Source organism: Onychostoma macrolepis, chromosome 16, assembly GCF_012432095.1.
Source record: "Onychostoma macrolepis isolate SWU-2019 chromosome 16, ASM1243209v1, whole genome shotgun sequence".
NCBI lineage: Eukaryota > Metazoa > Chordata > Actinopteri > Cypriniformes > Cyprinidae > Onychostoma > Onychostoma macrolepis.
This window is the reverse complement of record NC_081170.1, coordinates 27,804,023-27,830,276: the sequence shown is the minus strand read 5'-3', so window position 1 is coordinate 27,830,276 and position 26,254 is coordinate 27,804,023. Positions and strand designations below refer to the sequence as shown.

Sequence of the window (26,254 nt, the reverse complement as noted above, 5' to 3'; positions counted from 1 at the left end):
TGATTCAGTTCAATCGCAGTGACTCACTTATTAACAGTGACTTGATGCCACCTACTGGCGATTGTAATTTCACATTTAAAGTATCTTTTAATTTTTTAAAAATAATTTCAAATATCAGTATTCAACGTTTTATGTTTACAGTATTAAAACATTATATATGCATGTGTAACTGCAGGTTAAATGCATTCATGTCAGAAATCAATTTCACTTCAAATTCAAATGATGAATTTTGTTGATACTGATTTCATTTGCTTGATAACAGCCCAAATGTCTTATTCTTCTAATTGACTGATTAAATGTAAGAATTTGACTCAAATGATGATGCACACTTTTAGAAAAAATGGCTTAATTGTGAAAATGACCATAAAAGGTAAAAATCTATTTAAACTTATTGGAAAAGATTAATTTCTATCACTGCTGTGAACTGACCACCACACAGAATATGAAGAATATCAAAATCAGCTAGACTACCAGCACAATAACAAGCAAAATATCGTCAGTTATCAGATTAATTTAGGTGGTTTTATGAAATAAATCTGTCAGTGTTTCTTTTCATTTTTCGCTCTTCTTCAGCCTTTGCATTTCCCGCGGCAGTTATAGCTCCCTGTCACCTGACAGCAGAAAGCAGTGACTGGGTGACTGACGGCTAATATATTAACCAATCTGCATTAAAGTTAAGAATGTAAAGATGAAATCTGTTAATATATAATTTGTAGTTATGGTGCTCATTAATTTTTGCTGGTGCTCCTAACTTTTTAAAGTTGGGAGCACCAGTGCTACCAAGTAAAAAAGTTTATTTCGAACCCTGCCCTTAAAGTAAATCTCTCTCCTTGGAGCATCAGATTGGAGGGAAATTCACTCAAAGGAAATTCTATGGATATGCTTCCCAGGTCAGTGTCAATCCACAGAAGTTCTCCCAGACTGTAACTGTGAGAAATGTTCCCTGCACAGAGCATTTTTCCTGATGTAGTCTGTCTTGAATGCAGAGGGACACTGTGATGGACTTTGGATTGGCCTGAGGCAGGGGGACTCCGGAAGGTTAAGGCCTTCTTCCACTGCGGTCTGAAGATGAGCGATGCCAGAAGCCTGCAATACAGCAACAGAAGTACAAACAAATGGTATTTCCCTTGTGACTTGTGTGCTGTGACTGCAATACTGAGAGGAACACTGTTTTGTGAAGTAAACATGCATGTTTTGTCATTGATTTTTCAATGATAGTGTAGATGTGGCACTGTGCATCAATTTCGAGAGCACCAGACTTCAGCTGGACAGGTTTGAATATTCGACTCAGCAGTTCTGCCCTCTGTATGTAGGCATGGTTTTCACTAGCTGGAGGAGGTTGTTGGAGTCCTCACCACAAACAAAATTTGCAAAGGTGACACTATCACAGAAAGCACAGCATAAGCATTGACAAAAAGCATCAAATGCACATGTGTTCAAGCACAGAGATTCTTGACTTCCTGAGTTTAACAGGCTGTTGATTATTTCCATTTTTCAACAGTTCCACTTTCAGTCTTTTCCCTCTCACAGATGGATCTGCATGGAGCCATTCAGGACAAGGGAGAGGTATGAATTCCTCTTTCTCTTTTTGGGTGGAAGAGCTAGGCCTCTCCAGTTTTCAACAGGGTCTTCCTCTGTTGGATGGATGTTTGTGACAATGTCAGACTTCCCAGAACAAGAAGCATCCATTTCTGGTTTTACATCTACACTGCAATTTATGGTTGGTAGTGGATTGGCCTCTTTGACGATCACTGTTGCAACAGCTGCATGTTCTTCACCTTTTTATTTACTTTTTTGTTTTGCAGATCAAATGCGCATGTTGCCTTCAATGAAGGACAGATGTCGAGCAATGAATCGATCCACCCGAATCGACAAGTTTTCATGCTTGAAAAGGCAATGTTTAATGTTTTTGAACTCTGCTTCAACATTGGCTGAACTTGCGATGATGTTGGTGCTTCGGAAGTGAGGGATCATTACCCGTCCAAAGTGGCAAGTAGCTTGCAAGCCAGATTATGTTGGGAATAATCTCAGGGAGGAAGTGCATATTATCTTGATCTCCATTAGCCGCAGCAAGTGACCTGCTTTCCTCACATATTTCTGTCACCCACTGCCGTAGGTCTGTCTGCGTTTGGTCACCCACCCACTGCGTTTGATCTGCTTTTTCCAGGTCCTCGCTCTCTACATCTGGAATGATGACACACTCTTCTGCAATTCGGGCTTTCAGGTATTTCTCGCACCTTTCTGATATGAGGGGAACTCCAGAGCTGTCATTGCCCTCTGTTTCACTGAAAGCCACAATAGTAATGCTGCATAGTAGCTCTCTAGCGTCGTCCATGGATTGTGACTTGAGAAGCTGTGCCATTGACCTTACAAAGAAATCTTTAATGCAATGTGTTTTTTTTCTTCAAGCAGTCCCACTGGCAGATCATCTTGATGCAGTGTGCAACATCAACCCGGACAAAACAAGGTGGCACTTTAGCAGACTGATTACCAAGTAAGACGCCACAACACACATTGATGTAGGTCTTCAGATCAGGATGAGGAGTAAAAGCCTTAGGGCTGCAACAACGAATCGATTAAATCGATAAAAATCGATTACTAAAAGCGTTAACGAATTTCATAATCGATTCGTTGTGTCGCGCGACGCGAGACGTTTGATTATTAAAAAAAAAAAACTTTAGTTGAGCGTGGAGCGGAGTGAACACACTCGGTCTCTCACGGATGCTAGCAGAGTTTGGCGCCTCATAAATAAAAACAAAAGTAAAAAAAAAAGTAAAAAAAAAAAACGAGCGGAGGTAGAGGAAAGATACATGGCGGAGGCAGAGAAATCCGTGCGACCCAAGTCATCCAAGGTGTGGGAGCAGGCGGCGTTTGCGTATGGCAGAGTATGGCAGTTGCTATACCCTAGCCCAGTCAGGTGCTGTGAAAAATTATCCAAACTTGAGTCGCTTATAATTCGTTTTATTATTTTAAATCAGAGAGTTTTAAAAATAGTAAACCAATGATAAGCATTAAAATAACTTGTCAGTAAAACTTAACGCCATTGGATCATCGAGCTCTCAGCGAGACCTCGTAACTTCACCCGCCTCCGTTCAGATTGACGCGCGCACAGCCTGGAGAAGATGAGATCTCTGCTTTTCGCAATGCAAGGGTGAATAAATAATTGGTGTTTGAATAGTACAGCGTTTTCTTTACTCAAACACTATGTCAGCAAAGGATAATGTTTTTGTGTGTTTGAAGAGTGGAGAAGAATTAGTTATTTGCTGTCTATATCGTTTTAAATATCCTGTGCATTATGTGCATAAGCGCTTAATTTGAGATTTTGGCCAAGTGTATTAAACGACAAGAAAAAACTAAGCGCCCATATAGCTACAATCAAAGTTATATAACCTGTAAAAGTTGATGAAAGCATAATGCACTTAATGCACTTATGCACTGCATAACAGCCGTTCTAACGACAGACAAAACACTCCATCTCCGTCATTCTCTGGTCAAAAACATTATTAACTCCATTTGAGCTTGATTTTCATATAATGTTAAGTGCAGGTGTCTGATACAATACCAACGCTAACGACGCATTGTTGTTAAATTATTTAATTTTTTGGCAGATGTAAAGCATACATGTGTATGTTTTTTGTGTTAGTCCATTTTTATTTTATTTTATTATTATTATAACAGATCAGGGATGTTCAAGGAGCAACATGTTTGTGCACTTTCTAAAGATTTTAGTTCTGTTTTTGAATAAAGGGTTGGAAATGAATGCTTTTTTTTTTTTTTTTTTAAATCCGATTCATCGATTCATCGAAAAAATAATCGACAGATTAATCGATTATTAAAATAATCGTTAGTTGCAGCCCTAAAAAGCCTTGACCAAAGCTCCAAGCAAAGTAAGTGACAAGTCACTTACAACCTCTTTTGGAGTTGGTGCACCTGCACGTATCCATTCTGTCAGCCAATGTGTTATTGCATTAACATCATGTCTCTCTGACAGCATTTGCACGACTGGGACACTTGAGCTCTTATTACCTGCCAGAACGCCCTGATATAAGAAGACATGGCCAGACATGCCGTTTGGTCTCTGTAGTTTCCTCACTACTGAGCCAGTTGCATCAAAACTCACAGTGGGGTTAGTAGATGTCTTTGATAATGACTTGTACATATACATCTGTGTTTGACTCCAATAGTGACAGAAAAACTTGTCCAATCCAATGTCTTTAATGCTACCACTGTGAGGTGCGCTGTGTTTTAACATCTGCAGTGACAAAATAGGATCCTTGTCACCTAGTTCGAAGGCATTTCTCTCTTGCTTTGCGCAGGGTGGCCAAATTAGGCAGATGGCTTGGCTCAGGATCTCCAAAATGCATCAGCTTTGTTGCCTCTGATGCCCTCCATACATGAGATTCCATTCTACCCTCACACAGTTCTTTGGATAGCTGCACACGCAAGTTACCAGACATTGGACGCTTGGAACAGCCAGTGTGCAGGGAGTCATCTGTGTTTTTAATGAAACACTTTAGCACCATTGGGCTGTTCATTTCAGGCTCTCTGTCACATTTTATGTGAATGTGGCCATGACACTCCTTACACTTGTCTCTGATTTCTATGTATTTCTCTGTGGCTGATAGACCTTGGCTCTTTTAAAGGTAAATGTGCAGGGGCTTTTCACTTCTTGCCAAATGTGATGATTTATCACATGTCCAGATGCCAGGCTTCAAAATTGTGTATTCCCGTTTTTGTGTTTTAGAGAACTTGTTTTTGTATTGAACTGTTTCAGGCATAAATTCAATCCATTTCTGAAATGGAACTTCAAGATCAAAAGTCCAGCTATCTTTTGGTTTGGGGGAAAGGGACCCTGCATCTAAATCAGTGTCATCACTACTGCCACTTGTTTCATTATCCCTTTCATCACGAATAAACTCTAAAGCATTCCAGATGTTGTGTCTGTTTAATTTAACAAAAGTGTATAGAGCCTTTGCGGTGATCTTGTTCTCTAGCTGCTTACTAAGCTCTGTCCAGATGTTACAAATAACTGAATAATTGTTAATGAAGAATTATAATGTTATAAAGTTATAAGTAAAACAATGAAGTTATAAGTAAAATATTTGGGGTTTAATAGAACATTGTAATGCAATCATGATTTCATGATAACTTCACGTAGGCTGAATTCAGGTTGAATGGGACACATTTAAGTTATTTTAATGACAAAAATTGTCCCTAATGTTTGATTTTGTAAACTATCTGATACAGACAACAATAAAATATAGTTATATTAAATTAAACTGACTGTCAGTGCAAAATTGCTACAAAGTAACAATGCAAGAACAAAATGTATGCAACTTAAACTGGATACAGAAGAGTCGTAAAATAAGCAGGTTAAACTCACAGCACATGCGATATTTTCTGACTGTAAATAGAGCCGCTCTGAGACGCCTTCAGTGAAAACTAACTTGTCCTCATCACATGGAAGACCTAACTCTGAACTCCTCCTATTGGCCTTCCGTAAAATATTACTGTATTTATTTATTTTTTTTTTTTAAATTTGTTATTTATACATAAATACAACTATACTACAATAAGCACTTCAAATACATATGTGAAATCATATTATTGATGCAACTATCTACAAAGAAATGTCAATGGGGAAATACATTACTGCAATTCCACTGTGGTACAGCACTGTCATATGACAACATACCTATTTTTCTGTAGTGGTACACCACTGCCATATGGAAACAATTGTATTTCCTCCATTTACAGTAAAACTATGTTAGACAAAGTTAAATTGTGAATAAAAATATCTAATTTATTTAAAGGGGTCCTATTATGCTCTTTTGCGAAGTCTTGATTTTGTTTTGGGGGTGTACTCTCATGCTCCATGCTCTCATGCTTGGAAATTGCATTATTTTTCACATGATTTACATTCCGAAAAACGAAGTGTGTTGTGATTGGTTAGCTGTCCCAGTGCGTTGTGATTGGCGAACAGCTTAGACCAGAGTCCTGCACGGGTCCTGTTTGATAAACCCGCAACCGCCCCGCACCCGCAGTAGTTAACCGAATACCCGACCCGTTATCCGAAAACAACACTAATTTAATTCCGAACCCGACCCGACTGACATAAAAACCGTGACCCGAACCGCACCCGCATTAAATCTACATAAGGCAGACAAAACACCTTTATTTTATTTTTAATGTAACAAGCAATTAACAAGTCATTTTGAGTTAATGCGTTAATATTTTAATAATAAATAATAATAAATTTAATAATAACATTTAACTCTCTGGGGTTGACGGTATCGCAGGTTTTTTTAAGATCAGTGCAAAAGACACTAAAAATACTCTGTTAATTAATGTTAATTACAATATTTCTTGAATAATAATTTATCAAAGTTACATTTATGCATGTTAAAAAATAAGTTGAATATGGCTTTAGTCTGCTTTTTACCCTCTAGGAAGCTGATCTCATTGTGTGTGTGTGTGGCGTTAACCATATTTGATAATATTCACGGCAGAGCCCGGAAACCTTAAAGTACAGATAAGTGTTCTCTGCGTATGTGTGTGAATGTCTATCTTTGCAGAGAGAGAGCTCTAGGAGGAAATCGTCATTTGGAGAGACCTATAGCGTCTGACCTCTGATCAATTGTCACCAAATATAATCACTAGAAGATATGCTTCGAGTTTTACGTTAATGTGTGGAGATTTTCTACGTTTATCTACCAACTAGAATCTTGCTTACCTATGTATTGACGTAATTAGTGACCTCTGTTAGAGTATAACTGTTGGTGTCTAGAACATGTACGCAGAGCGGCCTATGAACTCGATTGCAAGTCTTGAAGCTGACTTCTGCTGATGAAACTGCAAACTATCTTCTTCAGAAAATTTTCTTCATTATTGAATCTTTGACTTCTGGTCTTCATTCAACACACCTTGTCTAAGGGTCTTTTACTGTAAATTCCCCTATAGCCCAAACATACACACTACACACTGACTAAAATTAAAAAAGTGAAAAAGCATAATAGGACCCCTTTAAATATGCTGCAAAAAAATCCCTCTTGAAAAGAGATATTTAGAAATTAGGTTAATAGAGCAATTTCTGGAGCACTTCAACAGGTGTCTGCCGTGTGAGGGTGACAGTGGGAAAAAGAGTTTTGGACGGACATTCAAATGACATGTGATTTATAAACAGCACATCATTGTCTATCTTACAGTGGAAGTGAAACAGTCAGTCAAGTTTTCATTATTTAGTAAAGTAATTTCCACATTAATTAAAACATATATAAATCAAACACGATTAATTAAAGCATTTTAAAGAAAAAAGGATGTTTTGTTATAGCTTTTAGGGTGCCGCCATCTTGCAGGACCACAGTATGTGACGTCACAGGGTTGGTTCGCTCTGTTGGCCAGTTAAGTAATATATAAGTATTTCTTTACTTTTTGTACACACGCTTGTTTAAATGGAGGAAGACGAACTTGAAAGGACTGTTGAGCCCATAATAAGTGCAACTGCTTATGCATTTGAGCCGATACGGCGAAGGGACCAAGCATTACTGTCGTTACTGGTCGAAGAAGTTGTGAATCTGCTCTGGTTTGGGGTGAAGAGCAGGTCGGAAACAAATTGCGTTTATGTGGATACTCATCAAAACAGCCATTAACATAATATACTGTGCATTTGCTTAAACAGGCAAGAAAGCGGACTCAATTTGGTACTCGTGTGCAGTCCGAGCTGAGCGCTTTTTGCGTGTGTACGCAGAGAAGCAATCTGTCACAGCGCGCGAGTACCGCACTGAAAACTCTTTCATGCTGACTCGCAATTTAAATGGCTTAAAACAGTTTAATGTTTAAACTGACAAGGCTTAAAACAGAATGATAAAGCAGCACTAGCCCGATCATTCAGAGAGGTGGATTAGTTAAAACACTGCATTCTCCTAACAGCAGGTGCATTCGCAGGTTTTACATACAAATACTGGTGATAGAGCCAGTATAATGCAAATATGTCTGAAAGGTCTGACATAAGGTGCCACATCAACGATACTGTATGAAGCATTTTTTGTTTACATCACGTTGCGCCTCACGCTATGAAAATGATGTTTGGGATATAACTTGATCAAAACGTTGTGAAATAGGCCTAGATAATGTGACATGGATATTGATATAGATACAGTGAGGAAAATAAGTATTTGAACACCCTGCTATTTTGCAAGTTCTCCCACTTAGAAATCATGGAGGGGTCTGAAATTGTCATCGTAGGTGCATGTCCACTGTGAGACATAATCTAAAAAAAAAATCCAGAAATCACAATGTATGATTTTTTTTACTATTTATTTGTATGATACAGCTGCAAATAAGTATTTGAACACCTGTCTATCAGCTAGAATTCTGACCCTCAAAGACCCGTTAGTCTGCCTTTAAAATGTCCACCTCCACTCCATTTATTATCCTAAATTAGATGCACCTGTTTGAGGTCGTTAGCTGCATAAAGACACCTGTCCACCCCATACAATCAGTAAGAATCCAACTACTAACATGGCCAAGACCAAAGAGCTGTCCAAAGACACTAGAGACAAAATTGTACACCTCCACAAGGCTGGAAAGGGCTACGGGAAATTGCCAAGCAGCTTGGTGAAAAAGGTCCACTGTTGGAGCAATCATTAGAAAATGGAAGAAGCTAAACATGACTGTCAATCTCCCTCGGACTGGGGCTCCATGCAAGATCTCACCTCGTGGGGTCTCAATGATCCTAAGCCCAGAACTACACAGGAGGAGCTGGTCAATGACCTGAAAAGAGCTGGGACCACCGTTTCCAAGGTTACTGTTGGTAATACACTAAGACGTCATGGTTTGAAATCATGCATGGCACGGAAGGTTCCCCTGCTTAAACCAGCACATGTCCAGGCCCGACTTAAGTTTGCCAATGACCATTTGGATGATCCAGAGGAGTCATGGGAGAAAGTCATGTGGTCAGATGAGACCAAAATAGAACTTTTGGTCATAATTCCACTAAACGTGTTTGGAGGAAGAAGAATGATGAGTACCATCCCAAGAACACCATCCCTACTGTGAAGCATGGGGTGGTAGCATCATGCTTTGGGGTTTTTCTGCACATGGGACAGGGCGACTGCACTGTATTAAGGAGAGGATGACCGGGGCCATGTATTGCGAGATTTTGGGGAACAACCTCCTTCCCTCAGTTAGAGCATTGAAGATGGGTCGAGGCTGGGTCTTCCAACATGACAATGACCAAGCACACAGCCAGGATAACCAAGGAGTGGCTCTGTAAGAAGCATATCAAGGTTCTGGCGTGGCCTAGCCAGTCTCCAGACCTAAACCCAATAGAGAATCTTTGAGGGAGCTCAAACTCCGTGTTTCTCAGCGACAGGCCAGAAACCTGACTGATCTAGAGAAGATCTGTGTGGAGGAGTGGGCCAAAATCCCTCCTGCAGTGTGTGCAAACCTGGTGAAAAACTACAGGAAACGTTTGACCTCTGTAATTGCAAACAAAGGCTACTGTACCAAATATTAACATTGATTTTCTCAGGTGTTCAAATACTTATTTGCAGCTGTATCATACAAATACATAGTTAAAAATCATACATTGTGATTTCTGGATTTTTTTTTAGATTATGTCTCTCACAGTGGACATGCACCCACGATGACAATTTCAGACCCTCCATGATTTCTAAGTGGGAGAACTTGCAAAATAGCAGGGTGTTCAAATACTTATTTTCCTCACTGTATTTATGTTGACTATTCATCCAAATTATGGTGAAAACCAAAATATTGGTGTGTTAAAATAACGTGTGTGTGTTGAAAAAAATAAAGAAATGCCTATATTACTTAACTAGCCAATGCACCAACCCTGTGACGTCACACGCGGTGGTACTGCAAGATGGTGGCACCCTTGCTCTAAAAGCTATAACAAAACATCCTTTTTTCTTTAAAATGGTTTCAATTATCGTGTTTGTTATATATTTTTTTAATTAAAGTGGAAATCACTTTACTGAATAATGCAAATTTAACTGGCTGCTTCACTTCCACTTTAACACTAGAACCGGGGGATTTTACCCATGGCTGTTTTTCAAATGTACATAACAGATTTTCAACAAAACATTCAAGTCTCCCAGTCATTGACTTTTACTAAAAATTATTTAGATGAAACCAGATCAAAATTGTCTGACTGTCATTTTCTTGCCGCTTATGTTTTAACATTGTACATTTCTAGGCAATGCCTTTCACTCACCGATTTAGCGGTTATCAGTTTCATAAATAAAGTCAATGACTAAAAGAAGGCGATTTATGGAAGGTAGGTATTAGAAACACTAAATACCATGAGTGATGGAGAGTCTGATGGTAAGTTATGCGTCCTGGGTCGGCTCAGCATCTGACGGCTCATCTAACGGTGATCCAGATATAATATTTAGATGTTTTAGCCTAACGTTACTCATAATTGGTCAAAATTTGGTTTTGTTATTTAATTTTTGTCTTGCCAAATCGTTTATTGTTCGCTACGGTGTTGCTATTTATTCTAGTCTGGCCGTTTCCTTAAGAAAAAAAAAAAATCCGATCTATGATGTAATGAATAAAACATTTTTTTTGATTACCCGAAGTTTATTGTTGTTGTTCTATTATTCAAATTATAAATGATATAACTAAACAAATTAATAATTGGGCCTAGGTGAAGCTGTGCGCTTGAATTTGTCATAGCATCATCCTATGCAGTGTGGAGAATTATTATTGCTCATTATTGTCTATTGGCTATTTTAGTAATTTAAATAACATGGGTTATCCTAATATATTGATTAATGACTTTGTATTATAATATTACACCACCCAAATATTTACCTTCTAATTTCCGTTGTCAATGCAGGCTTTTTTTTAGCTTACTGACCATTATGGATTAGTGTAGGCTGCATTAAAAAGTCCTGAACATAAAACAACAGGGTAAAATATAGTTGACGACTAGACAATCATTTCATGACTCTAGACACTTCTTTGTGAAGACAGTGGCATAATACAGTGAAATAATATGTTCTTTAACCTCCTTCCCTCAGTTAGAGCATTGAAGATGGGTCGAGGCTGGGTCTTCCAACATGACAATGACCAAGCACACAGCCAGGATAACCAAGGAGTGGCTCTGTAAGAAGCATATCAAGGTTCTGGCGTGGCCTAGCCAGTCTCCAGACCTAAACCCAATAGAGAATCTTTGAGGGAGCTCAAACTCCGTGTTTCTCAGCGACAGGCCAGAAACCTGACTGATCTAGAGAAGATCTGTGTGGAGGAGTGGGCCAAAATCCCTCCTGCAGTGTGTGCAAACCTGGTGAAAAACTACAGGAAACGTTTGACCTCTGTAATTGCAAACAAAGGCTACTGTACCAAATATTAACATTGATTTTCTCAGGTGTTCAAATACTTATTTGCAGCTGTATCATACAAATAAATAGTTAAAAATCATACATTGTGATTTCTGGATTTTTTTTTAGATTATGTCTCTCACAGTGGACATGCACCCACGATGACAATTTCAGACCCTCCATGATTTCTAAGTGGGAGAACTTGCAAAATAGCAGGGTGTTCAAATACTTATTTTCCTCACTGTATTTATGTTGACTATTCATCCAAATTATGGTGAAAACCAAAATATTGGTGTGTTAAAATAACGTGTGTGTTGAAAAAAATAAAGAAATGCCTATATTACTTAACTAGCCAATGCACCAACCCTGTGACGTCACACGCGGTGGTACTGCAAGATGGTGGCACCCTTGCTCTAAAAGCTATAACAAAACATCCTTTTTTCTTTAAAATGGTTTCAATTATCGTGTTTGTTATATATTTTTTTAATTAAAGTGGAAATCACTTTACTAAATAATGCAAATTTAACTGGCTGCTTCACTTCCACTTTAACACTAGAACCGGGGGATTTTACCCATGGCTGTTTTTCAAATGTACATAACAGATTTTCAACAAAGCATTCAAGTCTCCCAGTCATTGACTTTTACTAAAAATTATTTAGATGAAACCAGATCAAAATTGTCTGACTGTCATTTTCTTGCCGCTTATGTTTTAACATTGTACATTTCTAGGCAACGCCTTTCACTCACCGATTTAGCGGTTATCAGTTTCATAAATAAAGTCAATGACTAAAAGAAGGCGATTTATGGAAGGTAGGTATTAGAAACACTAAATACCATGAGTGATGGAGAGTCTGATGGTAAGTTATGCGTCCTGGGTCGGCTCAGCATCTGACGGCTCATCTAACGGTGATCCAGATATCATATTTAGATGTTTTAGCCTAACGTTACTCATAATTGGTCAAAATTTGGTTTTGTTATTTAATTTTTGTCTTGCCAAATCGTTTATTGTTCGCTACGGTGTTGCTATTTATTCTAGTCTGGCCGTTTCCTTAAGAAAAAAAAAAAAATCCGATCTATGATGTAATGAATAAAACATTTTTTTTGATTACCCGAAGTTTATTGTTGTTGTTCTATTATTCAAATTATAAATGATATAACTAAACAAATTAATAATTGGGCCTAGGTGAAGCTGTGCGCTTGAATTTGTCATAGCATCATCCTATGCAGTGTGGAGAATTATTATTGCTCATTATTGTCTATTGGCTATTTTAGTAATTTAAATAACATGGGTTATCCTAATATATTGATTAATGACTTTGTATTATAATATTACACCACCCAAATATTTACCTTCTAATTTCCGTTGTCAATGCAGGCTTTTTTTTAGCTTACTGACCATTATGGATTAGTGTAGGCTGCATTAAAAAGTCCTGAACATAAAACAACAGGGTAAAAATATAGTTGACGACTAGACAATCATTTCATGACTCTAGACACTTCTTTGTGAAGACAGTGGCATAATACAGTGAAATAATATGTTCTTTAGCCATATAAAAACAGTTGCCATGTGCGCGGGTAAAATTTACCCGCTGGCACTTTTAGGTATACAGCGACCTCTAGCGGTTCTAGTGTTAAGGCCCGCCCTTTTAATTCCTATAGTGAAATATAGTTTTTCTTTTTTTTCAGAATAAGGAAATGAGTAGAAATTAATTCTTCTCATATGGCAACTCCATAAGCTATTTAAGACCTTAATTTTCGCAAAATCCATTTAATGACTTAATGCTTTTCAATGCTCTGTGGAAACCCTGGATAGATAGTCCTGTATAAAAACAGCAGCAAAACTGCTAGAGACTACACAACATACATTTTACTTTGTCACTTACTTTGTAGCACTCATATCTTTCATAGGATGTTCCTCCAGGTGAGTCTGGGAACAAGTAGGGCTGCGGGTGCTGATTGGCCCAGAATTCCTCCTCACCTGCCTTCAGCATCATGGTGGCCTTCATCATGTCCTTCTCATGTTTGTTCTCATCAAAGCGTGCTCGCAGCAAACATGCATAGAAACGATATTTATCCCTGAAAGAGTTGAATAACTTTTTGTGAATGGTATGGTTAGGAACAGAGCTGGGTAGTAACTGATTACATGTAATCTGGATTACGTAATCAGATTCCAAAGTACTTTTAATCAGAGTAAGTTACATTTTAAAATACTCGTAATCAGACCAAAGTTACTTTTTTATGGATTACATGATTACATATTCACACAACAGCAATAAATTATTCATAAATCATTGATTCTCCCTAATTTCTCTTTCTAAAATAGCCTATTGATTATATACATATTATATATGTATAGTCCAGTTTTGTGACATTCACACAAAGATCTTTCATTAGTCAGGTGGCGACAGCATTTGAACACTGGATTTATAAAAATCATTTCAGGTTTAAGAAGGGTTTCAACATTGCATCAACTAGGCTACTGATGAACACATTCATTTTTATTTGAATTATTACTCTGTAGGTTTTTTAACCATGTATTATTAATTATAACTAAATAAAATGCACATATTCACGTTATTTCTTAGTTACATGTAATGCAGGCATTCCAAAACTTTTTGTCATCTAAACCTTATTCACCAAATATATTTGCTTTAAGTACCCTTTAGATTTTAAAATAAATATTTCAATAATTAACACTTTTGCATGTTCACGGTTTCTTTGATGTTGATTAATGATCTCATTGCATGCAGGCAAGTAAAAATTTTTCATCTTTTTTTAGTAAGTGTTTTATTTCAAACAAAGACTATAGAAATGCAAAGCCGGTTCTCTCCTATACTTATGAATGGGAGAAACTGCAATGCGCAATATGGAGGAATAGTCCCACCTTCTAAATGAAAGAGCTAAATTTCCCATAGAAACCTGACTAGACCAGCCAATGCATATGTGCAGTCAAAAGCATATTATGACTCCGCATGCGCATTGCCTGGTCTATCTTGAAAAATAAAGTTTTTAAACGCCATTTGAGCATAAGAAACAACATTCATGGGGCAATTAATTTCAGATTTTTGTTGCCGATTTGACATGTAATTTAATTGTGAGTTCAGCAAGCAGTTTTTGAGATTTCAGGATTCCCCCATTCATTAGGGCCCAAGCCAGTAAGGCACAGGGCCCTCTTGATTTCCTAAGGATTATTATTTTTTTCATTTTTTTTTTCAACCTTCTGAGGTTTTTTGGGGGCCTTAATGTGCTCAAAAACTCTTGAAAATTTGCACACACGTTGGAATCTGCGGCCATTAGGACGCCGCCCAGACTGGGACCCGGGCGTGGCACAGGGGCTCTACAGCGCCCCCTAGATAACAGTCAGAAATCTTGATGGCTCTCACACACATACTTGCACGTATTCATATGAAACTCTGTACACATATAGATCTCATTGAGCCGAACAAATTTTGCGCTGCATGTCATAGGCTCCGCCCAATAGGAAGTCGGCTATTCAAGGCTGTTTGAAAAGCGCATGCTCTGGAATTTGATATACTCCTCTGAGGATTTCCAACCGATTGCCACCAATCTCTGTGAACATGATCTCAAGACATTGGGGATGCTAAATTGCGGAGGGATTTTTGATATCTCGAACGGTTTGCCCGTGGCGAGGTGATGAATTATGGCAAAAAATGAGAAACAGGAAATGTCTAATAACTAGGGATGCACCGAAATGAAAATTCTTGGCCGAAACCGAAAACCAAAAAAGAGGAAACCAAGGCCGAAAACCGAAACACCGAAAGAAATTATGCCAATTATTAGTACCATTGCATTTATGGCCATGACTGTGTACTAACTTTACTAAAATCAAGGCATTGCAATTGCATAAATTAATATTAAAGTTTCAAAGAATAAATCAATTACAAATTATGCAAATATTTATTTAGCACATTGCAACAATGCACAGTATAAAATAAAATTCAAACTAAAATGTTTAACTTGACCCCACTCATGTGTACATTAAATAATAATGTACAGGCCTACTGGCCTGCTGAAAGGTTGTAAAATTAAATGTTCTCTCATAAAAACAAAGTGCATTTAGGTCAAGTGCATTTAAAATTTTTCTCTGTAGGAATACTACAAGAAAGTGCATTCAGAACAAGTGCAACTGCTTAAAGATACAGTAATATTTTCTCTGTAGGCCTTCAACATAATAGTGTATCAAAACAAAGACTGCCATAGCCCATATGTTAACTTTTGTGTATGTTTATGCCCTTTGCCTTGACACCATCACTGGGAAACTTCCTTGCCTTTTCAAAAACGTCCGCCACAGACGGAGTGGGCGTGCTTGGAGGCGTTTTCCATTTCTGTGCCGCGTTCCTCTCATATTCAGCGTAGCGATCGGAATGTTTTGCATGCGATAGTCATGCGCATCTCGTCAGTAAAGCCGGTTCCGTGATTAGCGCTAAATCGCCATCACCTGTTTTCAAATGCATCCCTACTAATAACATCCACATATATTGTCTGATTTTGATCAAACGTCAGGGGTTTGTTCGTTGTATGATGCTGATCAAATAGATGTGACTATTATGAGTAAAAGTTATAGCGCCACCAACTGGCACCAGGAAATGTGTCATTTTCGAAAATGCTTTGAATTCAGCATCTTATTTTTACCCGATTTGCTTCAAACTTCATCAGAATAATGACAAAACATGGCAGATGTAAAACTGTGAAGGGAATATTGATATCTAAAATATTGTTGCCATGCTAATATGTCAAAGTTGAATATTCTTTTCCGGTGATTTTGAGGTAGATAACATGCTTAGAATTCCATGAAACTCAATACACATATCCGTATTAATGATAATTCTGAAATGATAATGGGCCCGCCATCGCTGCTTGCAGCTATATATATATTTTTTTAGACTATCCGGGGATTTTTGGGGGCCTTAACCTGGTCAAAAACTCTTGAAAATTGGCACATACGGTGGAATCTGCGGTCATTAGGACGCCGCAGAGGCTGGAACCCGGGCGTTGCACAGGGGCTCTACGGTGCCCCCTGGAAAACAGTCAGAAAACAATGTATAGCTCACACATACATGCATGTATTCATAAGAAACTCGGTACACATATAGATCTCATTGAGCCGAACAACTTTTGCGCAGCATATCACTGGCCAGTCAATCGGTGCATCTCTAATTATAATCTTACCTGCTGGAAAAAAACAAAACAATATTCCTATGGAAATAATGCCCAAAACACAAATCGCACAGCCCTACTATATACCTCCTATAATTTTAAGTCAATCAGATCATTGCACACTGAGATATGGTCTCCATGGCTATATCCGAAATCGCCCCCATACCCTAAAATAGGGCACTATTTTTAAGCCATTTTTAGTGGTGTCCAAAACCATAGTGGACGTTCTCGTGCGCACTCATTCAATCCCACAATGCACCGCAAAAACGCGTGTACAACCGATGTACACTCAACGGCTAGAGATAACCCATAATGCACTGTGAGAGTCACTTGCCGAATTAATTCCCGTGCCTCGTCAGAAGATGGCACCCACAGCTGAATCATCCATTCATTTTAAAAGCACTCGTCCACGGCGTAATACAACACAGGTACAAATTCATTGTAAATTGATTATTAAATTGTTTAACTATAGTGTATACATAATTTCTGTGACAGTTCAAGATAAATCCTTTAATCTTACTACTGGATCTGCCCGTTTCAAATGATTATTAAACAGCAAGCAAAGCGGCAGTCCTTCCGGTGCACTCGGTGTCCGAATTCACTCACTCGTTTTCATTCACTCCTTCAAGTGAACTGTATGAGTGGACTAATGTAGGGAATAGTGAATGAGAGGGGGCGATTTCGGACACAGCTCATGTGTTCACACTGTCTGGCGGCCATTTTGAAAGCGGTATAAAAACTTTCACCGAAAGAGGAGCCCCTTAAATGTGCAGTTTTTAGATGTTTAAGCCTTTATTTTAGGTAAGTTTGTGTGTTCATCCCCATGAATGAAATGTTTTATTGGTTTGTTTTATTTGATTTTTGAATGTTACTTAGCTGAACATGGACTAGCCTAGATGTTGCAATGTGCTTAAAAGACACTTCACTATGAATATATAACTGATCAAATTGAATGCCTTGTTGCTTGATTTTAGTGTTCTGTTTTTGTTTTTGTGATTGACTTTGTACCTTCAAAAATACATATTTTTTACACTTATTCTTTAAAACATTTCCTTAAAATAAACAAGGATTTTTAATAAAACATAATGTGAGCTTAATGGGAACAGGGATGTGCTTAAAGGGCACCAAAATGTACCCATTAATCACAACCAGATTTTTTTAATTTAATGATGTATATCTTAATTGAAATGCTTTTGTCATTTAAAATAAAATATTTTTTTGTGAGAGATTAATATTTTATTTTAACATAACATTTTGTACTGAAACCAATATCTTGTGCACTAAAAATGTCTCAATGTAGATTTTGGTGAGCTTAATAGGTACGTTTACCCTAGTTATTCCACAATATGAAATGGAACCCCGGATTTCTTATTTGTATTTAAAGTCGGCATGAAATCAAAATTGAAAATTCTTTTTTTTTTTTTTTTTATGGAATACTGGAGTGTTTATTATAAATTATAAATAATTTATCCATGCACTTCATTTTTTTTTTTTTTTTTTATTAATGTGCCTTTGTAATCTTTAATCAAAAATGTTAACCACCCCTCCCCCTCAAAACGACTCCTCTTCTCTTCCGGTCACGAGCTATGGCGCAGTCACGTAAGGGGTAAACGCTGGGATAAACAACGGGGAAAAGCTGAAGCTGATGCTTCACTTTATAGAAATAAATGCATTGACCAGTGCTGACGTGAGCAATGGGGGAGTACACTACCCTTAAAAATTTAAAGGATATTAGGATATTACCACAACATTACTCTTAGGACATCGCAAGCTATTTATTTATTTTTTTTTATGAATATGACTTCAGGCAGTCAGTCTCTCTCTCTTTCTGTTAGGCATCTGAATCGGTCGACCTCTAGTTATAATCATCAAAATTAAAAGAAATAAACATTTGAAATATATCAGTCTGTGTGTAATGAATGAATATAATATACAAGTTTCACTTTTTGAATGGAATTAGTGAAATAAATCAACTTTTTGATGACACTCTAATTATATGACCAGCACCTGTATACCCCCACTTTATTGGTATTTAAATAGTATATGTTTATGTTGAACTTTATTCATGAACAGACGGCGCTCTATTAAGCAGTATATATATAAAGTGAAAAAATTCACTTTATCTGTGATAAGAGTATTTTAACACTGTGCGAGCATCAAGTGAGCAGAAAGTGTCCGCATTGAGCTCTCTCGGCCACCGTATAATAACTTCACTGCAACACGTGAATGACACGTGACATCTGCTACGACACTTCACTGCCACACGTGATTTACGTCACGTCTACGTCTCGTCAGCGTCTTAAATTTAATGGAATGAATAGGAGGAGGTTCCGCAAGATGGCAGCCGGCAAGGAAGCAATTATGTGCAGCTGAGGCGTTTATCTTTCCATTCCCAAGTTTTAACAAAATTAGACCTGGTTGCAAGAAAATTGTTTGATTAAGCATTAGGCAGTTTTTGTTTTCTTTCTTCTTTTTTGTTTTTTTAGCAAATTCGCTTGCAGTTTTGGTTTATTTAATTGAAGTTTTCTAACTTGACAACCGTTAAGTCCTCTTGCACATGGATGCTTTGGTTTGCATGATGAAACGCAAAGGGAAAAATAAGTGCTCTACTTCTAATATCCTTACGGAAGAAATGGAATTTGGCATTCCTGTCGGTGCTGGAGTTGAATGTGCCTCACATTTCATAACGGACCATGAATACAGCCAACAATGTTCCGTTCTTTCTCGGAATGAGAGTCCAGTCCTCATGTGACTCTAACCAAGATACGCTTGTGAAACCTCAGCAAAAGAAATCGAGGGGACATTTCGCTGACATAATTGCAAGACAACATAACTGTGGCTTTGACACCTAAAATCAAGGAAAGTGCAGACAATATCGGAAAAATGATATCCAAAAACACAGTGAGAATTGAGGGTCTCAAGAAATCGATTGACTTTGTGTTTGAAGAAGTCAATGCATTGAAAAGCGACATGAAAAACTGTAAATCTACTGTGAATCTGAATAATACCAAGATCTCTGAGCTTGAGCAAAAACTGAATGAAACCGAACGATATTAGCGCAGATGGAATCTTCGTCTGTACGGAATCCCTGAACAATCTGATGAAAACATCAAGCTGAAGGTTTCCAACATCTGTGCTGCAGTTGTTCCTGACTCGAGTGTGACATCGATATTGCGCATCGTCTGGGAAAGCTGGACAACAGGCCAAGACCGGTGATTATTCGTTTCGTGAGAAGATCTACACGGGATCTGGTGTGGCGGCAGGCAAAACACTCCGATTATCTCAGGAACCACAAGCTGAGATTCACAGAAGATTTGACTCAGGCAGACAGGATTAGGGGTCGACCGATTATCGGCGCCGATATCAAGCATTTTTATGATTATCGGTATCGGTCATTTTTAAAACCGATGTGCCGATAAAATTATTTAATTTTGAAACGCGCTATTTGGCTCTGATGCAGCCGGTCAGAACTCACCACTCTGTGGCCTCGAGCAGTCTCCGCCCACCACGCATCTGATTTGTTGGGAGTCACGAGTCAGACCAATCAATGTGGAAGACTAAGGCACTCTCACTGAAAGCGCTTGCTACAGTTTCAGTGATCATCACGCATCAGTTGTCTCTCAAAGGCAGCAGCAGACGTTGCTCAAGTTGCAATGAATCACAATCCACTACACTGAAGTTGCAAAACACCTCAATATTATCTATTTATGGTTTCCGCGATGGGCAAAAACGCAGACAGAATCGCGGAATCCAGTCGTATTTACTGTATAACGCAGAGTCACAGAGTTCGTCAAAGTTTGGATGAACTAATCAAAAGTAGGTCAGTACACTTAAATCGACTCGCGCTATGGACTAGTATCTGTAAATATTAAGCTGCAAAAAGACTTACTTAAATATGAATTCTGTATGTTCTGCTGTCTCTGTATATGTGAATGGCACAGAAACGCGGTTTTGATTATATACACACACACACACACTGAAGTGCGCGACGCTCGCGGTGTTTTCAGCATCTGCCGTCTCACTAAATGAGGACATAAATACATGACCAACATCCCCAGAACTGCTCTGAGAGTTGCTTCATGAGCATTTGACCGTTTCATTTGAGTAAAACGATCGTCATATCACATACATAGGTTATACAGAAACTTAAGGTCTTCATGGCAACCCGTCAAAATAAAAGTTCAGTTTATCTAGTACTACTACTACTACAACAACAACAACTTTTGTTTAAAAGAATAATCACACAATACGCTATTTATTCCATGTTTTAATTTTAATGGTAAACCCATTTGTTTGCCAAAAAATTGAGTTTAACTCTCATTTGATTAAAAGATAACTGCGATTAATGTTTTATGGCTTCATTTGCACTGCACTGTAAATTAAAAGTAATCGAAATTACTGTCACATAGGCCAAGATTATGATGACATAAATTGTGACATTTCAATAGGCTACTGAACCAAGTGTGCCTATAACAGGCTATTAGTGTTATAGTTTAATTAAAATAGTTGCAGTCTTCTTCACAACTTCTACAATGGAGCTATGAAGACAATTAAATTATTTACACTTTTATATTATAATTATGAGAGGTTATGCTATTCCACATACATTTCTAACATGTAAATTATTGAAGCCAAATACTTACATTTCCCCAAGCTGTTTAGCTGTAGTACAGTATTCATAGGCTTAATCATGAAGCATGCAGTGGCCCCACTTTGAACTCTCTCTTTATATTACCCTTATTGTAGATGGATGCATGGAGGATGACAAGAGTAAGAAGTGCAATCAACACCAGGGAAGGCAGTTTTTGTCAGAGCCCTTGTTATTCTTAATTTTGACATTAATTTTCATTTTTACATTCGACATAATATATCGGTTATCGGTCCACTTGGTCTGTAATAATCGGTATCGGCATCGGCCCTGAAAAACACATATCGGTCGACCCCTAGACAGGATGCTAAGGATGAAACTGTGGCCGATGGTGGAAGCTGATAGAAAGGAAGGGAAGAGAGCGTTCTTTGACAGTGGACGGGCGTTTGTTGATGGGAAAGCCATGCATCCACCACCCTGAGTGAAGAAATGGACTTGCGGACTTATAACGTATGAACCTCTTTTTTCAACCTGTTGCTCTTACAAGTTCTTTCTCTTCATCTGATGCCAAAGAATTACTGTATATTGTTTTAAGTAATTCTCATAGGTTTACGGCTGGGTTAATAATTACATTGTTCACTTATTCTTGTTGGGAATGGAATATTTAGGGGTTCAAGCACAAAGTGCTGAAACCCTCTTGTAATTGTAAGGATTTTTTTTATTATTATTTTTCTCCAGTAAAATTGATCGTGCAGCCCAAACCGTAAGGCATAGAGAGCTGAAACTTGGATAGATCGTAGTAGTCTTGCTCGCCACTCAGATAAAAAGCCTTGCCCCAATCGGCCTAACGGTGGCGCTACAGCGCAAAAACCTAAAGTTTTACACATTGTTGGCAGTAGCTCGTACACCGTTTGTCGTAGACTCAAACTTTTAACTTCGTTGCGATCCTTGGGTCAGTCCGAAGAAATGGCACTGAGCCAGATTTTCTCTAAAAAAATTTTGTGCAAAATTGAGTTATATCTGAGACCTACTTTTGCGAACTAATTGTAGGTTTTTAACCTGATCGGAATCAAACCTCTTCAGAAATATTCCCTGGACACTGAATATCAATAATTATCAAAAAAAAAGTTGAAATTTAGATTTTCGCGCGAAACAGAATGTCAATTAGCGTCTATGCTAACATTAGCCAAATTTTATTTGAAGCATAACTCTAAATTTTTGTGATCAAAATGACTGATTTTGTGGTGGTAATTTCCATAAATTTGTGACAAATTTGCTTTTTTTTTCTTTTAAATTATATCACATCACATTTACCAGATTAACTCAAGTGTAGTCACCTTTATTTATATAGTGCTTTTAACAATACAGATTGTGTCAAAGCAGCTTTACAGTATCATATAGGAAAATAGTGTGTCGGTAGTGCAGAAGGACAATAGTAAACACTCAATTTTCAGTTAAAGGTATTTCATTACTGAATTCAGTGATGTCATCATCCAGCTCAGTACAGTTCCAATAGTATTCGTGCAATCATGTAGACGATATCGCCGGAAATTAAGAGTCCCCATAAGGCTGCACGATTGATCGCATGCGATTTTGAACCAGCTGGAGTTTATTAAACGTGCAGATTATGTTAGATGCACAATATTCACAAATAACAAACAAAATGCATAAAGCTGGTTTATTTTGGTCTCTTAGTCAATTCTGAAACATTTTAACTTTTAAAACAACCTTAGGACACTTTTCCCACCTTACCTATGTAAACATTAACAAAGAAGTATTGTAGCTGTACATACTGCTTGTAAATCCAATTCATACATTTGGTATTTTGGTCTCTTAATAAATTCTGATATATTGATATATTATATATTGATGTATAAAAAATAGAAGTGGAAAAAATTAAATAATTAAACAACACTGCGTCGTCAGCGTTGGTATTGTATCAGACTTTACTGATCAGTGTGCACTTAATGCACTTAACATTATATGAAATTCAAGTTCAAATGGAGTAAACAAAGTTTTTGACCAGCGAAATTTTGCTTATTTTGCATTGTATTCAGCGATCGTGGAATCACGAAAAACTGGAGGGACTGACTAGTCTCTGGTTTTTCGCTCAATCTCAATCAAACCACTGCAATAATAATCTCTGGACTCTCTAGATCAATAATTATCGAAAAAATTTTGAATTTTGTCCTTTGGTTAGCTTTAAGTAGCTCATTTAAAAAGGGGGCGTGGTCACATACAACTATAAGCCTATAAAACCTAATCAAAAACTTGAAACTTTACGAAAGTTGGTGAAAACATGTGTGGTATGATTCTTAACAGCCATGCAAAGTTTCATGGAAATTGGGCCGTAGGTGGCACTATAACAACTAAAAAGGCCTCAAAAACAATTTCTATAGAAAATGACCTCAAATTGTAGAAAATGTTCATATATTCACTTATACACTATATCTTCTCATTCTGAACAACTTCAACCTCTGAGACCAATGCTGTCAATCAAACTGTTCATTTAAATATTTGAGATTATTATTTTTTTTTTAAAACTACTTGAACAAGACATGGTTTTTAAAATCAAAATCAATAAAATCAGTGCAGTATTATTCTGTCAATAATTATCAAAAAATGTTGAACATATGCATTTGGACAACTATAAACCGGTCATTTTATTATATATTCTTTACATAGTGTACCCAAAGACCTATGAATCCTAAAAGAAAGCCCTCAAATTCTCAAAACTGTGTAAAATTATGCCTAATTTCATTCTAAACAAGCATGCAAAATGATTTATGAGAGATTGGGCAAAAAATAACACTATAATAGTTATAAAGGTTAAAACACAGTGTTGTATGAGAAATTGCAATTTATAACCACTAGATGGCAGCGGAAGACCACTAATGGGCTTATTAAACTAACTCGGTGGTTCTCAAACCTGTCCTGGAGTCCGATCTCGCGCTCGCGGGGCAGCACTGGCGACATCTTCCAACTGAACCATAGCTAAGGTTTATCCAAAAAAGTAGCTAGGTTTGTCAGTTTGTATATTCTATGGAAAAAAGCTGCTAAAAGGGTCTGAAAGTTGCTAAATATATTGCTAAAGTCACGCTCGTGTGTGTGAGACGCGGGAGCTGATGGCAGCGGGCAGTGGATATTGTGGATGAGTTCTTCTGTGTCATCCATAGACTGTAGTCATCACGTTCTACTAGTTCTACAGCTTAAGAACTTTCACGCGTAACACATGTGTCCTCGCCACAATGCAATAGTGAAAAGAGACCCCTCTCAAACAGTGTTACGTTCCGAACGTTATTTAAATAACACCGGTATTGCGGTATTTCAAATATTCATATCATAAGAAAAATAAACACCGGTATTCGGTATGAACCGGTATACCGCCCAGCACTACATAAACTCTTAAAAAGAGAAGACTTGCAATAAGTATTGTCACTTATAATTTATTTCAAATATATCTCTGCAACAAAATGTGTGTGCATGCATGTCTGTGTATGTGTGTGTGTGTAAATATGCTTATAGAGTATTAATATACTAGTTAAATCATTTAATGTGAGTGTGTGTGTGTGTGTGTGTGTGTGTGTGTGTGTGTGTATGTTGTGTGTCTGTGAGCCTATTCTCCATTTTGGATGTGTTTAACCAGGGTTTACGCGGGGTTATAAATTTTAAGAGAGATTGGGCAAAAAAAACACACTATAATAGTTAATTAAGGTTATAAACACAGTGTTGTATGAGAAATTGCTATTTATAACCACTAGATGGCAGCGGAAGACCACTAATGGGCTTATTAAACTCTAAAACAGTAGTGTTCATAGGTTTTCTTAAGATATTATAAAATCACTGTTATAACATTTAAAATCAAATTTAATTCAAGTTTACCATTTTGTTCAAACAGATATCAGTTTTTACAATTTTGCCATATTATGATCAGAGAAACCTGAAAATGACGCTATAAACTCTTAAAAAGAGAAGACTTGCAAAAAATATTGTCACCTGTCATTTTTCAAATATCTATATCTGCAACAAAATATGTGTGCATGTATGTCCGTGTATGAGTGTGTCTGTGTGTGTGTGTGTAAGCAAGCTTAATGATTATTAATATGATAGTTTATTTTATTTCTATTTGTGTGTGTGTGTGTGTGTGTGTGTGTAAGCAAGCTTAATGATTATTAATATGATAGTTTATTTTATTTCTATTTGTGTGTGTGTGTGTGTGTGTGTGTGTGTGTATATATGTATGTGTGTTTCTGTGAGCCTATTGTCCATTTTTGATGTGTTTCACTGTCAGCTAGACCCTAAAAGCATACCACCTTAGGCCTTAAAATGCTTGAACCCCGGTAATCGCTGCTTGCAGCTATATTTCAAGTTGTTCCTGTTCCTTCTAATCATTGCTTACACTTTTAATTCAAATATCCTTATGTTATTTTCATTAATTACTCTCAATGCCAGGGGTTTGAGGTTAAATGTTAAACGTAAGGCTTTGTTTTTATTATTTGTTAAGCAGCAAACAAATAATTTTTTTTTTTTTTTTTTTTTTAATAAGAAGTTCATTCAACTCCCAATGATGTTAGTTTTTGTAAAGCACAATGATATTTCCCAGGTGAAAAACAAGTACATTTCCATAATGTAAAGTGCTCTATTTTCGCGCACTAATTTTGAACTTAAAGGGATAGTTCACCCAAAAATGAAAATTTGATGTTTATCTGCTTACCCCAAGGGCATCCAAGATGTAGGTGACTTTGTTTCTTCAGTAGAACACAAACAAAGGTTTTTAACTCAAACCATTGTAGTCTGTCAGTCATATAATGTTAGTCAATGGGCACACAATCTTTGAGAGAAAAAAAAACATGCACAGACAAATTCAAATTAAACACTGCGGCTATTTAGTTACCACTTCTAGTACACTTGAGTGTACTAGTGTATGAAAAATGGGTTCAAGTGTGTTACAAGTGGTAACTAAATACATTTTTTAAATACAGAGATAGTATGTTAAAAATGCATTTTAGTTCATATTCATGGTGTCTCAAAATAGCACAGTTGAGTACACTTAGATGATCTTAAGAAGTACTAAATAATCATTTTTAGTATATTAAGTACAAAATTAGTGCGCAAAAATAGAGCACTTTAAGTACATTATGGA

The 26,254-nt window shown here is 37.2% G+C and overlaps 1 protein-coding gene across 2 annotated transcripts in view; it reads right to left on the bottom strand.

Annotated features, from left to right (window-relative positions):
• Window positions 1-26,254, bottom strand: part of ndufb9 (NADH:ubiquinone oxidoreductase subunit B9) — a 51,714-nt gene that overhangs the window by 20,606 nt on the left and 4,854 nt on the right. The window contains exons 2-3 of one of the 2 annotated variants that reach the window (XM_058748009.1): window positions 13,229-13,421; window positions 688-1,086 (exon numbers count right to left, since the gene is read on the bottom strand). In XM_058748009.1, coding sequence (XP_058603992.1) covers window positions 898-1,086; window positions 13,229-13,421 — 382 coding nt within the window. In that variant the 3' untranslated portion in view covers window positions 688-897. Of the gene's footprint in view, window positions 1-687; window positions 1,087-13,228; window positions 13,422-26,254 lie in introns of those variants that run through there. The other variant, XM_058748008.1, reaches the window with a different exon arrangement.